This window comes from Lontra canadensis, unplaced genomic scaffold (genome assembly GCF_010015895.1).
Source record: "Lontra canadensis isolate GAN:19392208 unplaced genomic scaffold, GSC_riverotter_1.0 scaffold86, whole genome shotgun sequence".
Taxonomy (NCBI): Eukaryota; Metazoa; Chordata; class Mammalia; order Carnivora; family Mustelidae; genus Lontra; species Lontra canadensis.
Genome location: NW_022631080.1, coordinates 3,960,935 through 3,977,603, shown reverse-complemented (window position 1 = coordinate 3,977,603; position 16,669 = coordinate 3,960,935). Strand labels below are relative to the sequence as shown.

The 16,669-nt window shown below is 40.0% G+C and overlaps 1 protein-coding gene across 1 annotated transcript in view; it reads left to right on the top strand.

Annotated features, from left to right (window-relative positions):
* Positions 1–781: 781 nt before the first annotated feature.
* TMEM47 (transmembrane protein 47) overlaps positions 782–16,669 on the top strand; it is a 29,724-nt gene continuing 13,836 nt past the window's right edge. The window contains exon 1 of the mRNA XM_032883133.1: positions 782–1,117. Within this exon, the coding sequence (XP_032739024.1) occupies positions 892–1,117 (226 nt within the window). The 5' untranslated portion in view covers positions 782–891. The remainder of the gene's footprint in view (positions 1,118–16,669) is intronic.

The window sequence follows — 16,669 nt, the reverse complement described above, 5'->3', positions numbered from 1 at the left end:
AGGAAATGCGAAAAACTGCGGGTTCCTGGGTCCGAGACTGAGTTCGTCCTGGATTTGAAAAGAGGACTATGCCTTTTGTCACTCTTCTCCTTTCTCCAAATCCCCCGGGAGGAGAAACTGGCTGGGGGTGGGGGGCGGGTTTACATCAGAGAGACCCACAGACAGTAACGCTCTTGGCTACAATGGCCACAGCCCAAGAAACCCATGAATCCACAGCTGACGCCTTGCAGAAAAGGACCCACCCAGGCTCGCTAAGAAAAGGAAACCCACGTGACAGCGGAGGGTGGGGGTTGGAAGCGAGGCGACCCCGGAGCAGGAGAGGCCAGAGGCGGGGCCGGAGACCAAGCTGCTGCAAGAAACTACCCCACAGAGCCGGTCCGGGGCGAAGGGCTCGCTGTGGGTTCCGCGCGTGCCGGACACTGTGCAGTAGACAACTCGTTCCGAGCGCGGCACACACGAGAGTCAGAGAAGAGGGAACCGTTTCGCTTATTGGCAAGGGGCGGGGCGCGCGCTAGCCTCTCTCGCCGGGAGCTGGAGCTTGACGCCGCCGGGGCGCGGACCCACCGCCCCGCCCCACTCGGCACCGCCTCCCGCAGCCCGGGGAGGGGCCGGGGCGGAGCTAGCCTGGCCGCGCCGGGGCGGAGCGGGCGCCAGCAGAGCGCGGCGCCGGGCTGGCAGCGAAGGTCCGCGGCGGTATCGGTGTCGCTGCGGCTGCCAGAGAGCCCCCACCTCGGCCGGTAGCCCCCACCTCGGCCGGTAGCCCCCGCAGACCTACCTTCGCGGCGCGCGGCGGCTCCGCTGCTTCCCTCCGAAGGAGGTCCGGCTCCCCTCTCTCCGGACCCGCCTGGCGACCTCGCCTCCGGCGGGGCAGGGGGCTGCGGCGCCCGGGGCATGGCTTCGGCCGGCAGCGGCATGGAGGAGGTGCGCGTGTCGGTGCTGACCCCGCTGAAGCTGGTCGGGCTGGTGTGCATCTTCCTGGCGCTGTGTCTGGACCTGGGGGCCGTGCTGAGCCCGGCCTGGGTCACGGCCGACCACCAGTACTACCTGTCCCTGTGGGAGTCCTGCCGGAAACCCGCCAGCCTGGACAGCTGGCACTGCGATTCCACGCTCAGCAGCGGTGAGGGCCCGGCGCGCCGCGACCCCTGCCTCCCACCCCGGACTGCCCGGTGCCCCGCTGCCCGGACGGCCACCGCCTCTCTCCCCGCCTTCTGTGTCCCCTACCCTCGTGCGCCCCGCCGCATCCTGACCCTTTGCGGACCCTTGGGCTCCAGCCGCCTCCCTGCGATCCACCCCTCGTCTCTCCCCGGTCCTGGTCGCCAAACCCAATGCGACGTCCCACGCCCTCTCCGTCCTCCCGTGGCCATTCCTCGGGCTCTGGAGTAACACGTATGCTGTTTGGGGTAATTGATATCATTTAAGGCGAGAACCGTGGGGCTGTGTTAGAAATGCAACGCCTTCCACACTCTCGTTAAAAAAGAGACAAGCAAAACCGCCCCAACTCCACCGAGACGTCGTGGGTTCTCTGCTCGGTCTTCCCCCCTCTCTCTTCTCCCTCCTCTCTCAAGGAGGAATTTGCCTGAGTTTACCTCTCAGTGCCCACGTTTCTGCCGGCTCTACTCCACTTTGTCCGGTTTTCCCCAGGGAGTTTCGGTTTGGGTTTTATTTCCTTAAATTTTTGACGGCTGTGGAGAGTTGGAAGAGAGACAGGCGTAATTTCCTTTCCTTTTTTGGTGACACGTCGTTGGTTGTGAGTTGCCCTTCTTTCTCTCCCTCTCCAAATACCTCCTCTCTCCTTCAAACCTTTCTGTTCTCCATGAGCTACTTACTCACAGATGCCTATAAAGTTGTGGCTTATTCAGCTACCACTGGAAGCTGCGAACGGGTGGGGTGGAGGTGGAGAAGAAGGTAGTCACCCCCTGGGAGGGAGCTTTCTTCTCTCCTTGACCCCCAGTTGGCTTCCCCTGCGCCCCAGTTACGCTGTTAGCAGAAATCTGCCAACTTCCGATTTCTTGCAGTAAACGCTTTTCCTTGCTAATCTTGATTCTTCAGCTGCTGGTGTCAGTGCAGAGAAAGGGGAATAAAGGGAGAAGACCTGCCCGTGATTTTACACTTACCCACGCGTACCCCTAAGAAACTGATTAAATTCCTTCGTGACAGTCTGTCTTCTCTGGGACTATTTATGAAGCTTTACTGGAGACGTTTCAAGTTCCAAGAAAGTTGAAATAGCACAAATGCCACACAAACCTGATTTACTTTTGTCTTTGGTTTCTTGTTTCAAGAAAGATTAGTTCACTTGGTTAAGTTTCTTCCATAAATTTGATTTTCTGTTTACAAAAGGCTGCTTCTTTGATTTTACTTCAAAATTCCTATTGATGGGATTTTGTCTTTGTTGCTTAATTCACTGTGGAGGGGACTGGTTGGCAGCAGGAGGTCAACATTTAGGTCTTTTAATTCTTTCAGGGTTTGTTGTTTACAACCAAAGATAAAATAAATTGGTAAAATGCCTTTCTTCAGTAACCAGGGGATCCAAATAAACTTTGGAGAAAATATCTTTTCTTTCCCCTTTCCAATAGAAATGGAAATTTATGTAGGAATGCCAGCTTCAGCATGTCTCCTTAGCAACGGGAATCTTTTGCCCCTTTCTCCTGTCTCCTGAAATAATAGTCCCCTGATTGCATAAAGACTTTTCAGATAGGTTAGAGAAACCAGCCTCTACTCTTTTCTTTTCAGACCCATATCCTTTTCTCTTGGCCAGGAATGTGGGGAATGGGGAGAAGCCAACCCGAGTTTGTTGAGCAGTATGCAGTGTTTGCTAATCTCTCCTTAATTGCCTCCATACCCATTTTTCTCCGCTTTCTCCCCCTCTCCACGCAAGGAAGTAGGTAGGGAGACTCAAGCTTAATGCAAAGGTAGTGATATAAAAGGTCTCTACGAAGTACAAATTGGAGCCAGGGACAGTTTCTGATTTTTTACCCCCTAAGCCCGTTATCCTACCCTTCTGCTTAAACTCATGCCACAGCATTTATTTCTATTTGGGTTCCTCAAAATCAGCTTCAGTTCTATTTTGCTTAAAATAGTTTTCATCCCAGAAAAAGTGTAGTTGGTGAGCAAATGATGTGGGAGGCTTAGAGATGGTTTTGTTTGAGGCTAACTGGAACAAGTTCTTGACTTTCTTTATGTAGTAGCAGTTCATTTTTCCTCTCCAAGGCGGTGGGTGGGGGGTGCAGGAGGAAAGGAAACAAAATATGGAAAATTGCTCTATTTCCCCCACTTTACAAAATGTGCTTTCTTAAAATGTTCTGTGAACTTGAAGCTTCTATCTACAAATGTTTTGAAGCGAAGAGGGAAGCTTGAATTGAAACGAGCAATGCTTTTCTTGCCTGTTCCAGAGGGCAGGCAGCTTTTCTCAGTCTGTTTGCTGTGTGGAGTAACAGAAAGCAGGGAGGGAAATGTCTTCTCTGAAGATTTTTTAAGAGATCCACTTCATTGTCTCTTGAAATGAATTACCTCAGGAGGAGCCACCAAGGACAGTTTTACTGAAGGCCCTTCACCAGGATCTTCGGGGCTTAATTAAAAACCTTTGTCTTAATTAGAATTAAAACTGCTATGAAGAGGCGAGCTTGTATTTACAGAAGGGAAATTTCAGGAATGTTTCTACTGACGACAATATGTCCTACTTAGGCCCAGTTCCTACGGAAACTTTCCCCTCAGCCATTATTTTTAAAGCTGCATTTTAATTTTGTTACCAACTATGCATTGTTTGCTGCCTATAACCCGTTTTATGGTTTTAAGCGAAAGCAGAACCATGCCTTTTGTGTCCTGGTGTATTGAAGGTTGCGTCAGCACTTCTAGTATGAACCAGTAATCCGGGTGTCAGTCAACTGTAATGCTTTTCTCTGGTGTACCAATTCAGAGTAGGGGGACAGTCCAGGCATTCATCTAAAGCTAGAAGTTTTCTAAAAAGACAAATGAGAAAAACGGCCAATAAACTGTCATTCGCGGTGGAAACAAACAAACAAACAAACAAAATAATAATAAAGTATGCTTGTTAAGAAGTTTAGAATAGGTAGTACTCCCATGGCTGCCGGCCACAGAATTTCTAAGAATAGTTTTCCCCACTACTGATTTGGGCAGCCTCTTAATACATCTTTAATCAGTTTTTTTAAAAAATTGTAGTCGTGTTTTTGGCTTTTGCTTAGTCACATTTAGTTTTGATAACTTTTGTTTAGAATATAGTTGTTAGAATTTCATGGCCATTACAAAAGAATTCTTAGTGCAAATAGGATTGCTCAAGTGGATACAGAATGCTGATGCCCTAAACTTGACATCAAATATGCTCTAGGATGGTTTTAAAATTTATAAATATGGAGCTATTTCATACAAGGCAGATTCCTTTTTTGATGTTCGTGTGATTTATTGACCGAGCAAAAAAGCAAGGACATGCAGATAGCCAAATGAGTGCGTTTTACTAAGAGTAATTTTGGGATATAAAAAGTGCATTTATCCATCTTTACATCTACAGAATATCTATGCATCTTTTCTATCCATGAAATACTTGATCAAATAGTCTTTTTCAAGGAATATTATTAACATCATTCGTGTACTGTCCTAAAAATAGCTTCATTTGTAACATGAGTCACTGGCAGTTTTGAAATGGCAGTGTGTGCCCTATGCTAATAACAGGTGAATATTATTATTTTTTTCAGTCGACAAGAGGTTCTCTTAAGAGTGCTTTATAGGTAGCTCCTTTTCCTAAAACTAGTAGAAAATTCCACTTTAACAGGCATTGTAAGAAAACCAACCTTGGGTCATAGTTTAAGATAAACCAAACTGCCTAAACAACTGCGTATCTTAGAAAATCTGAGGTTTAGTGATTCTGAACTCAGTTGTATGTCCTTTGTGCATATTTTGAATCCATACCTTCATTGGGAAACAGAATTGCATTGGGAAACCTCACAACTGGACTTAACTTCAGGAAATGTTTAGCTTCTTTCTCAAAATGTGTTGATACCGATGAGTGTTTACAAATAGTTCTGCAGACCTGGAGGGCAGACAGTTAGACCCTTTTCTGGCTTCCTGAAAAAGAACATAAGTAGAACAAATGCAGTTTTATTTAACCTACACCACATAGGTGGGTGGAAAGTTATACAAAGAGTAGCACTCAGCACCAAAACTTTCTCAATAAACTGGAGAAAAAAACAAGTACGACTTATTTCACGATCTTCGTGATGATTTTTCTTTTACCATCTCCTAAGATTTTCAAACTCCCAAGATTGACTTTTACAAAAGATGTTTTAATTTGTGGGCAGATATAATTCCTTTTTTGCTCACATTTATAGAATGATTGTAACCTCCAGGGAACCATTTGGATCAGTCTTTGTCAGCAAAGGGATTTGATGGGTGTGTGAGAAGCCTGGCCTTTCATAAAACATTTCCCAATAAAACCAAAACAAACAAAAGCATATCTCAGGCAATAGATTTTGTCTGCTGTCAAGAATATATTTTAGGAATTTCTTTCAAGTTTCTGTTAATGGTAAGACTACTTAATGAGACCAAAGATCCATCCAGTACTACTAGATATATTAGTGAAAAGGATTGTAGATGCTTCAGAATAAGTCCCTGGAATATATCACCTAAATATCACAGTAGATTTCTATATGAACTATGCTAAATTATAATGTAATCCTGTAGGAGAGCAGAGTAGTGTTGTGGAGAATACAGGAGGCTTTAGATTCAAACTGCCCTGAACTTGGCCACTTAACCATTCACGTGACCTCATACAATTTAATGGCTTCAAATGGTTTGTCATTAAGATTAAATATATAAAAGTACCTGCACATTAGGGTTGTGTTCCTTCCTTATTATATATTCAGAAAAAGAAGCCCAAAGTGATTTTTTTCTTTTTTTGCAAAATTGAGGACTCCCCCCATCCCCCTCGGAAGGTAAACTCTTTGCATTGAATAATGAGGTATGCTGTTAGTTTCAAATTTAAGTTTTGCTACTGCATTACCGAGCATTTAACAATGCTCTTGGTAGATCATGATCACAAAATTACTATCTAATAGCTACCCTTTTCTCAGTACTATTACAGAGCAGACATCTCAGTTTTTGCCAATGTCACAGTAAACTTGCAAGGGAGTTAATGTTATCCCTATATGTTATTGAAGAGATCAGGCGTTTTGTAAGTTTACCAAGTTTTCAGTCCGTGGTAGAGACATTTTTTTCCAAGAGAGTGCCAGTTACTAATGCTGGGAAACAAACTACTTCAAAAGTTAGTGGTACAAAACAATAATCATTTTATTATGCTCATGACATCTGTGGGTCAGGAATTTAGATAGGGCATAATGAGGATGGTTTATCTGGGGCTCCAGGATGTCTGGGGGATATAGCTGAGGGTGACTTGAATGGCTGGGGACTGGGACATCTGCAACTGCAGGATCTTCTTCTAAATGGTTTCACTGGCTTTGGCACCTTGGTGGAAATGGCGGAGAGACGGGAGTCTGGCTGCTGGGACCAGCCTTACTAGCATGGTGGTCCCAGGGTAGTCAAACTTATTACAGGATGAGTGGTTTTCCCCAGAGTGAGGGTCCTAAGAGAACGAGTCTCTGTCTTAACTAGCTGGAAAATCACAGAGGAGCCATTTGGCAGCCCAAATTCCAGGCGAGGAAAGTTGGGCTCCACCTCTTGCTCTTGATGGAGCAACTGGAAGGTCCCATTATAGAAGAGCATGTAGGATGGGAGATGCTGTTGGGCCACTTTTGAGGCATAGAGTCTCACACTGGAGTCTAGCTGCCAATCTGCATTCTTACTTTATTGCCTCTGAAGAACAAAGACAACTACGTAGCTACTTTCTTGAAGAATTTTCAATCAGGGTGCCTGAGTGGCCCAGTCAGTTACGCATCTGCCTTCTGCTCAAGTCACGATCCCAGGGTCCTGCTCTGCAGTGAGCCTGCTTCTCCTTCTCTGTCTGCCACTCCCATGGTTGTGCTCACTTACTCTCTGTCTCTGAGCTAAAAAACAAATAAAATCTTAATTAAAAAGGAACTTTGCATCAATTATATAAGTAAAATTTGGCTGGGGCAAAAACTGCCCTTAACACATGGGTTTAATGATTGGTCACTTGTATGGGGTTACTTTGGATTTGGAATCAAATGAGCTTAAAAACCTAACCCGTCTACAAATAGAGAACTTCTCCCACTCTCTTTAGGTGACCTTAAGCCATTTTGGTTTATAGTCTCAAATGACCAAGGCTCAAACTGATTTGAATCTGGGGTACAATCTGCTATTTTTTGTTTTGTTTTGTTTTGTTTTGCTTTAAGAAAGTTCTATATGAGACAGAGGAGACGGATTCTTCGTACACAAACACTAAAATGTTAAAATTTCAGACAGGGGCCAAGTTTTGTAGCACTAGAAAGATGTTGGAGTTGCCGAATTATTTTTTGTTTGCTTGTTTTTCCCTTAATAAAAAAATTATTTTCCTGACAATTGCCCATATATTGAATTACAGAATCATAGCACATTTGGAGTAGAAAAGATTTTTAAAAGTATTCCTGCCTGGGCAAATTTCTTGAATGGATAAGAAAAAGTGAGGAACATACAATGATAGTGACTCAGTAGGAATTGTACTTGGCTGAACTATTTTTGCATGATGTGTTTTCCAACTTTCCTGTCACACTGCAGGTAACTGTCTTTTCGTGTCAGAAGGTTTGTTGAGTGCTCCCAGGTATGGCACTTCGGATTCAGAGTTTAAGTACTACACATGAAATAGACGTCTACTTTTTAATAACCATCCAAGATCTGATTTCACATAGAATTTAAGATCTTCAGGTAGACTCATATGTCAGTAAGTCTGTGAAGTTTTAGATGTTTCCTATCATCAAATTTACATTGTTTGCGTGATTAGTCCTTAAAAATCAGCAAAACTTTTTTTTAAGTTTTGCCATGATCGGATGCTTTAAAACATCTGTTTAATTTTAAAATCATAATTGTAAGTATGTGGAAGGCAGCCATGTAAGTTTCTTAAATTGATTACATGAATATAAATTTCACTAGATCAAGTTATTACTGCATCCTGGCTTTTTTTTTTTTAAAGATACATTTATTTATCGAAAGGGACTGATGTTCCTTAAACAGAATTTCATCCTTATATGTCAGAGTTACTGGCAGTTAAATCTTAACTGTCTTTTCAAAGTATTGGATTATCTCCCTTGAAAATTAGACAAGGACATCTTTCCTTGCCCTTTTTTGCTTGTAATTTGTGTGGGTTTTTGAGACACTAGTGTCGGCCATCAATTTTCTATTCTGTTGTTTTGTTAAAAAACAAAATGAAACAAAAAAAATCTTCAAAAACGAGGCATCCATGGTTCCCAAAGAACCGAGGAAAAATACCTAGATCATTTTTGTCTCTAGCAGCTTATATTAACTGTTGGGGGATTTTAAATGATAGTTTAATGAGCCATATTTCAACATAATGTCACCTATTGATTCTCTTTCCAAAATACATGTTTATTAGCAAAAAGATGTTTAAATGTAGAAGCTGGGATCCATGAGTGACATATCCTCAGTCTATAAAAGGCTCATCCACAAAAGAACTACAATTGTCATCAAATGGGGTTTTCTTGCTCTTGTGTTTTAAGGTCCCTAAACCAAAAGTTCATCAAAATGTTGCCATAGTACTTTGTGAATGCGACCTGGTGTCTTCCTAGCACCACTAGGTGACTTAAAGAGATAAATGACCTTTCCCTTTTCCTATCTTGTCATGTGTGCCCAAGGAGTTAACTTCATTAAAACGTATTCATTGATTTCATACAGGGCGTAGGCATTATTCTGGTATAGAATTAGCCAGTTTGTGTGGCAACACTGTGCTAGTTAGGGACAGCAAGCTGAGGAATGAAACACTTGCTTTTAAACAACAAAATCATATAAATGTACAAAGTAATGTAAAGGGGGAAATAAAAGTTCAAATTCTGCAGGGGATGGAAGAGATCTCAACTAAAGAAGTTTGCTAACAGGGAGCTGCTATCTTGCCAATTTTATCCCCCCGCCCCGTATTTACTCAGTACGGATCGTGGGTGACTGGCTACCTTCCGTCTACCCTTTGATTATTATGAGTTACTCATCACACAGAAGATTTTTAGTTGAATAGAGGAAGGTCACCCACTCCTAGTCCTGGTGTGGACTTTCTTCTTCCTGCTTTTCCAGATAACCAAGTTTCCTAAATTGTAACCTTAGATTTTTTTTTTCCCCCAAAGAGTGGGGAAGATGTTCAGTGTAACAAACTCATCACAACTTTATGGAAATAGTACGATTAGAAATTACTACTGAGCCTGTACCCTTTAGATAATATTAATTACCATAAAATGCTAATGAAATATTTCTAACATAGTACATGATAGCAGTGATGGTGTGTCTTTTTTTTGGGGGGGGGGTCCAAATTCTGCAACATGCTTTAATTGCAGGGCACTTTGCTAAGCACTGTATGTAATGGTCTTATTTGGGGGAAAAGATACCATATGTTATGATATTTAGATGATAAATTGCATTTTCACCAAATTTTCTAAGATAGAATTCTGTGAAGCAGTTAAAACAACCCTTGATTTGTTAAAGAAAAAGAGATACATATTCATCTGACACCACACAGAATAATTCAAAAGGCTTAAATGAAATTGTCATGGATTGAAAATTAGTAACCTGTCTGGTACTTTTGGACAACCAGAATTTTCCAGAATTTTGGCAAAATCGACCTACATTTTGGTTATTAGAGTTATTGTATCACTTACTTGCATGGTCTCCTAGTATCATATATGTGCTAAAGTCAGGTCGGCGCTGTGATTTTGATACATTTTTTATCCATACGTTGGCCTGAAGAGTAGGACTCTAAGTTGTATCATTGCAACTTGATTAACAAGGTAGGTGCTTCTCTAATATTCCATTTCACTTTGTGCGGCACAGTGTACAGTGTCTATGCTGTCATTTTGTAAAAGACACATAGTTGTTTGCTTTAAATATTTGTTTGCACATGAAGAATGTAGGATTTGATATTAGTTGATTCAAAAGACATGGTCATTTTAATTATTGAAATTGGAATCAAAATTTTTCTTTTGCCTGTCTTTGTCTCTATATCTCATGGAGTCGTAGAAAATTAATACAACACTGGTGGATTTAGGTCAGAATGTAACTTAACAAAGAAAACAAAGTTTAAACTCCCTTAATAATGGCTTCAGTTTTCCATTTCATTTGCCATATACAGATTGAAAAAGTGAAGTGTATTATTTGATACCTCTGGAAATATTTTGGCTGTTAAGTCTATAGTTACCTTCCTTTTACACAAATTAACAGCACCATTTTGATTCATTCTTCATACATGAGGATATGGGCTTACTGTCCAAACCTGGAAATATGTAGCATTAATCTCAAAATCCTAAATTACAGTTGATGAAAATAATTCAGTGCATAATTTAGATGAGCTAGTCAGGAAACAGGCATGTTCTTCTGTGATGAGGTCGGTGTGTTAGAGAATTGGGGTTTGAAAAGTTATTCTGTAACTGGAGCTTGTTTTCTCCTCAGCAAATATAAACCATCCCAGTAGTTCCCATTCCTGATGATAAAAATGGAATTGGCAATAATGAGTTCGCACCAATATAATTAAAATTCATTTAAGTGTTTTGCTATACATATGCCCAACAAGTGAATAAAAGTATTTAGAAAAACTGAAGGTGCTCTGGGGATGAGTGAAATGATCCAGCTTCTGTGGATTTAGGGAAGATTTATGGATGACCTGTGAGGTGGTGTCAAGATGATAGGAAACCTCTTCACCCTGTCACCTCTTTTAGGTGGAACAGTAAATGATTTTGATTGCAGTTATGGATATCATTTTGATTGATATAACTGTCTTTTAGGGAATTCAAAGGTGAAAATAAAAGTGTTTGGCAAATTTGAATGGGATTATAAAAGTTCATTAAAAATCAGTATTTTAATTTGTGATGAGAATTCTAAAACAGTGATACTCCCATATTAAAACATTAGAATACATTTAGGAAAATACTGCCCGCCCAAATTGTGGGAGTTGAATTTCTAAGACTAAAAATCTGTTTCTTCATTGCCTTTTAATTTTATCTAATTTCCTAGAAGAAGTGGCAGTTGTGTGCTCAAGGATTTACATACAGTAGAACTAATTTCAGCGTATTAACAGTACCTACAGAGGTAAATAAATTAGCCAGTGTTTGACAAGTTAAACGTTTTGAAATGAGGTGGGTGGAGGAAAGCTTTAGACAGTGGTGTGGTGCATTTGAACTTGTGGAACGTGTGGAAATTGTATTGTCATTAAGATTTTGCCTTTCATGAAAATTGGAAGTAAACTTTGACCATGAATTCCCTAAAGGAATGTGAATTCTCCAATCTGGCAATTAGAATGTGGCTCATAGAATTTTCATAATGCAATGGCAATTTCAGACCTGTCTCATGTATTAGACCGTAAAGAAAGTCAGCACAATTCTGCAGAATACTAAAGCATTTATAGACATTGGAAACTCTGGCGCCAGCTAATAAAAATACCTTGAAAGAGGACTTGAATTTAGTTCCTGAGTTGCATATTAATGCTGGACTTGATATTGTGATATAAAGACTGCCCAATTTTGATTCTGTAACTACAGGGGAAAGTATAACATTATATATATTCATTCCTGTTATTTTTTCCTTTTTAAAAATGTTTAACTTTTATTTATTTATTTATTTATTTATTTATTTTTTAGAGAAAGCACTAGTAGAGAAGTACACACATATCTTGAGCCTTGGCTTCCACAGGTGCACATCCAGTGCCTTGTGTGTGCCACTGTGTCAGTTTTGCCAAAATACAATAGCCCCCCCCACCACATCTCTGGGGGATATATTACAAGAACCTCAGTGGATGCTTGAAACTCTGGGTGGTACCGAGCCATATATATACTATGTTTTTTCCTATTCACACATACCTGCAATAAAGTTTAATTTTTAAATTAGGCACAGTAAGAGATCAACAACAATAACTAAGATTAAAAAATAGAAGAGTTATCACAATATACTATACTAAAAGTTATGTAAATATGATCTCTCTCTCGGACTATTGTATTGTGCTATACTCATCCTTCTTGTGATTACATGAGAAGACAAAATGCCTACATGATGAAATAGGGTGAGGCGACCGATACATGCATTGTGACATAGCATTAGGCTACTACTATTGACCTTCTGGTGATTCATCGGGAGGATCATCCGCTTTCAGCCTGGACTACGTTTGACTGCAGATAACTGAAAGCAGGGAAAAGTGAAACTGCAGATAAGCGGGGGAACTGCTATACTCTTAAACAGAATCTGCCAGAGAGTATGGCAGCCTAATTTCAGGTGGGAGTTCCAGATCCAAAACATTCTTCACAGCCCATTTGAGTCCTCCCTGGTTCATGGACCGAGGATGTACCTTTTTTTTTTTTTTTTCATCAAAACTGATTAGCACTTGTTTTCTGAGATCTCGGAAACCAAACTCAAATTTCAAATCAGCTGGCCTGACATTGAACAATGACCAGTTTTAACTGTGCAGAGCACTGCAATCTGTAAAGTAGCACCGTGGCCATTGATGTTCTGCAGAGCTGGTTTATGTTCACTGCTCCACTACAGTGTCACTTTATCATTTATAGAAATGTGTAAAACTAATGCAGAGTAATAAATCTCTAAGGACTCTTAACACTTCATCTGACTAAATACTGTGAGGGCTATAAAATTGTGGAACTAAGATTGATGTAGAAATTAACCAATTATGAGAACTTAAAATAGATGATTTTATTTTAAGAAATGGGGCTGAAAATTGAGATTTTTATGACATTTTAATTTGTTTTGCAAACACTGAATATGGGATAGCAAGTATTTGTGGCATGCAAACCTTCTAATGGAAAAACCTTAGTGTAGAGACAAATTTTCTGCTCATTTGTTATAATATTATCCAAAAAAATCATTCAAGTACAGAACATTCTATATGTATATGTTGTTAACTCTACATTGGTAGATAAGGAAGTATATGTGTATACATGAAGCCCAGAGTATATTGTTTTAATGGCTATTGCTAGGTATCTATAAAACTATTTTTCACTTTTTTAGAATTCTCTGTATACTAGTCTTGTTCAACAAGAAAGAGGAAATGGTATCAGTCCGATCTACATGGTCCCTGACTTTAGCTCACCTGTAAGGCAGGCAGGCCCCAATATTTGGACAGAGGATTCTGTTTCCTGAAAGAGGCCTGATGCCACAAGCACTGTTCTCAGCTTCAGAATACCTAGTGCTCAGCCGGGAAAAGTGCCCTGGATCTCACTGACTATGGTAGCCTTATCGAACCAGTTTTTGGCTTCCTAATTGTTCAGTTGATCAGCGAGTTAAAGCTTGGGTCCTGGGCATCCTGCCTGAGTGAATCATTCCAAATGGCTATAATGACAACAATCTCAAAACTTGGCACTGTCTATGAGAGATATGGGCTCAATACTTCAGTCTAAGCCCCAGATTCTGGCCAGGCCGTGGCAGACATGGCCTAATTCTAGTCTTTCATAAAATAAAATGGCTTCTCTGTGTGAACAGGCATTATCTATGGTTAAGGACCAAAGGGAAGGGTAACAGTATTACAGTGTGATGTGCCTTTTTGACTTTATGTCTAGTATGACTTTCATTAGCCACAACCCTCAGTACTAAAAATAGAGAGATACAGGACTTTTAGAAGACAATAAAGGAGCTCCTGGGTGGCTCAATCTGACTCTTGGTTTCAGCTCAGATCATGATCTCAGGGTCATGAGGTGGAGCCCTGCCTTGGGCTCCGTCCTCAGCCATGTCCTTGAGATGGTCTTACCCTCTCCCTCTGCCCCTCCCTTCCCCAAATAAATAAATCTTTAAAAAAAAAAAAAAGGAAGAAAATGAGAACTGGTTGTATTCACTTACTTTTTAGAACTACTTCCTGTGATGTAAGTGGTTCCCTTCCTAATTAGGTTCTAGTCCCTTTTAATAAGTGTTGTTCTCCTGGTGGCTTCTATTGCATTTTATTGGTTTTCTCTATGACATGAAGTATTATTATTTTAAGGAGATTCGACATTTTGTGAGATTTGTGTTTTTTGTACTTTTCGGTTGCTAAATTGGATCAGCATCACTTTGCATACCTTTATTACGCATTTATCAAATTGACTTTATTATGAAATTATTATTGTCTGAGAGACCTTTACATAGAAAAAAATTCAACATTTTTAAATGGTACATAAAGTACAGACCAGAGGTCAGTAAATTTTAGCCAGAGGGTCAAAACTAACCCACCACCTGTTTTTGTAGATAAAGTTTTATTGGGACACAGCCATGCTCATTCATTTATATATTGTCTATGGCTGTTTTCACACTACACAGCAGAGGTTGAGTAGTTGCAACACAGACCATCACCCATAAAACTGAAATATTTACTGTCTGGCCCTTTATGGGAAAATTTTGCCAATTTTTTTCTGTCTTAGTTTGTTTTTACAAAATGCAAATAAATACATGTGTTTTATCTATTCTTTGAGGATATTTAAAGTAGAGAAAAGTGAACAAAATTCCTTTTTTTCTTTTGGATTAAAAGTGGAAGTAGTCAAATGTGTGGCATTTTATGCATACATATTGGGCTGTGTGAAAGAACTTACCAGAAAAGCAGTCTTTTAAGCTATTTTTTGAAGTGAGTGAATATTTAGGTTGTATCTTGACTTAAAATTGATTCTGTAAAAATTCTTATTTAAAGGAATTTGGAGATGCTAAGAGTAATAAACATTTTATAAAAATAATGGTCCAACTAGACAGTGTTCCACATCGTCTCTCTTAAAGAATTTGATTAATGAATGGAAGGATATTTTTTTGTACCCTAAACACTTTAATACAATGAAAATTTTACTTATTCAGAAATTTCAACTTAAAAGCTTTCAGAAGGATTTTTGTTATGTTAAAGTAAAAAATAATTGTGCTATGTATAAACTTTTTCAAAGAAATTTATAGACTTCCAAATGTAAGGATTACTCTTTGGGGTTTTTTTAATTCAAAGCTACATGCTGTTATGGAATAAAAAATCCATAGTATGGCTCTCCTTTTAAACTCTAGTTGAAAGCCAGATATACTTTTGTTTGAAGTTATATGGCTTTGTTACAAATAGATGGCATAAAAAATGCTCTCTACTTTCTTGTGGTTCACCTTTATATTTTAGAAGTGTGGATTTTTTTCTGTTTTCCCCTTGTTTGTTTGTTTCCTGAATGCAATGCAAGTTCTGTCAGTGCCAGTTATAAATCCAGAATTTATTAGAAGGCAAGGATGTGGGAGAGGACACTTAAGGAGGAGATATATAAGTGTAAAGAAGAGAAGAAAATCCTAGGGTTTTATAGGTTCCTCCATTCACCCGTGGTAAAGAGTGCGCTTTGAAAGCTTTGTGGAAGGATAATTTCAGAGTGCAGCATCAAAATATCATGAGTTCTTGACTTTGGATAGACTACTTTGCAATTTAACCATGGATTAAAGTCTATTTGCATTTTCTGCACGTACATTACAGTGAGGACCAGAAGAGGCAGTCTGGGACTTCCAAAGGACCCCCATTGAAGAACGTTCTGCACAATAACTTTTTTTGTGATGCTTCTTAAACTGGATAGTGCTTTCATATATTCACTTTGCTATACTTCTTAGAGAACATTCTCCTCTTCTTATGGAATGGGAAATGGGCCAATTTTCTGTCATGCTATTTCTATATCTTTATAAGAAATGACAGATGCATTTCTGTGAGGTTTACATTTCACTCAGCATATGGGAGACTCACAGTATCCATGTATAGAGACATGTATGTAGCATGTGGTCAATATATGCTTGCTGTTTCCACGTATGAATGAAGACAGGGGGTCAACAGCTATTTAGAGTACATTCTGGCTCTCTGGGAATACTTAATTTCACAAACCATCCTTGTGGTAAATACCACAGTGAGATTAAAATGAAATGAAAGAGAGGAGGAAAGGACAAACAGCAACAAATTCTCCTGATGCCATTTTGCTGGGGGAGTTGTTTTAGGGAAGACTGGCAAATAAAAACTTGGTTTTTGTGGGGGTTGGGGGCGCGGTAAGGAGAAGGAAGGCTAGACAGGAAAGGACAGGAAAAAAAAAAAAGGACGAAGGAGTGTGTTACTGCCACACAACATGGGTGGATATCAGAGACGTAAAAGCCAGACACAAAATCAATATCACAGACATAAAAGCCAGACACAAAAGAGTTCATACCATTTACATAAAGTTTAAGAATAGGCAAAAATGAATCCAAGGTGATAGATGTCCCTTACTAGCCTGGGTGGGAGGATAATTATTGACTGGGGAGGGGCACGAAGGAACCCCGGTGAACAAATGTTCTATATCTTAATGTGGGTGATGGTATATGGGCATACGAATATATATAAAATGTCATCATAGTCTCAACATTCATATTTAAGATTTGTGAACTTTATAGCTCAATAGAGAAAACAATAAAATAATGAAAATAGGTTATGGAAAGGATACCCAATTTACCATGAAGGCTTAGTAGAATCCTTGGAAAGCGTGGCAAACCCCTGGTCTAAAAACACTGCTGAGCTTAGCATAAGAGACTTTTCTGAATAAGGACGTTTATGGTAATTTTTGTT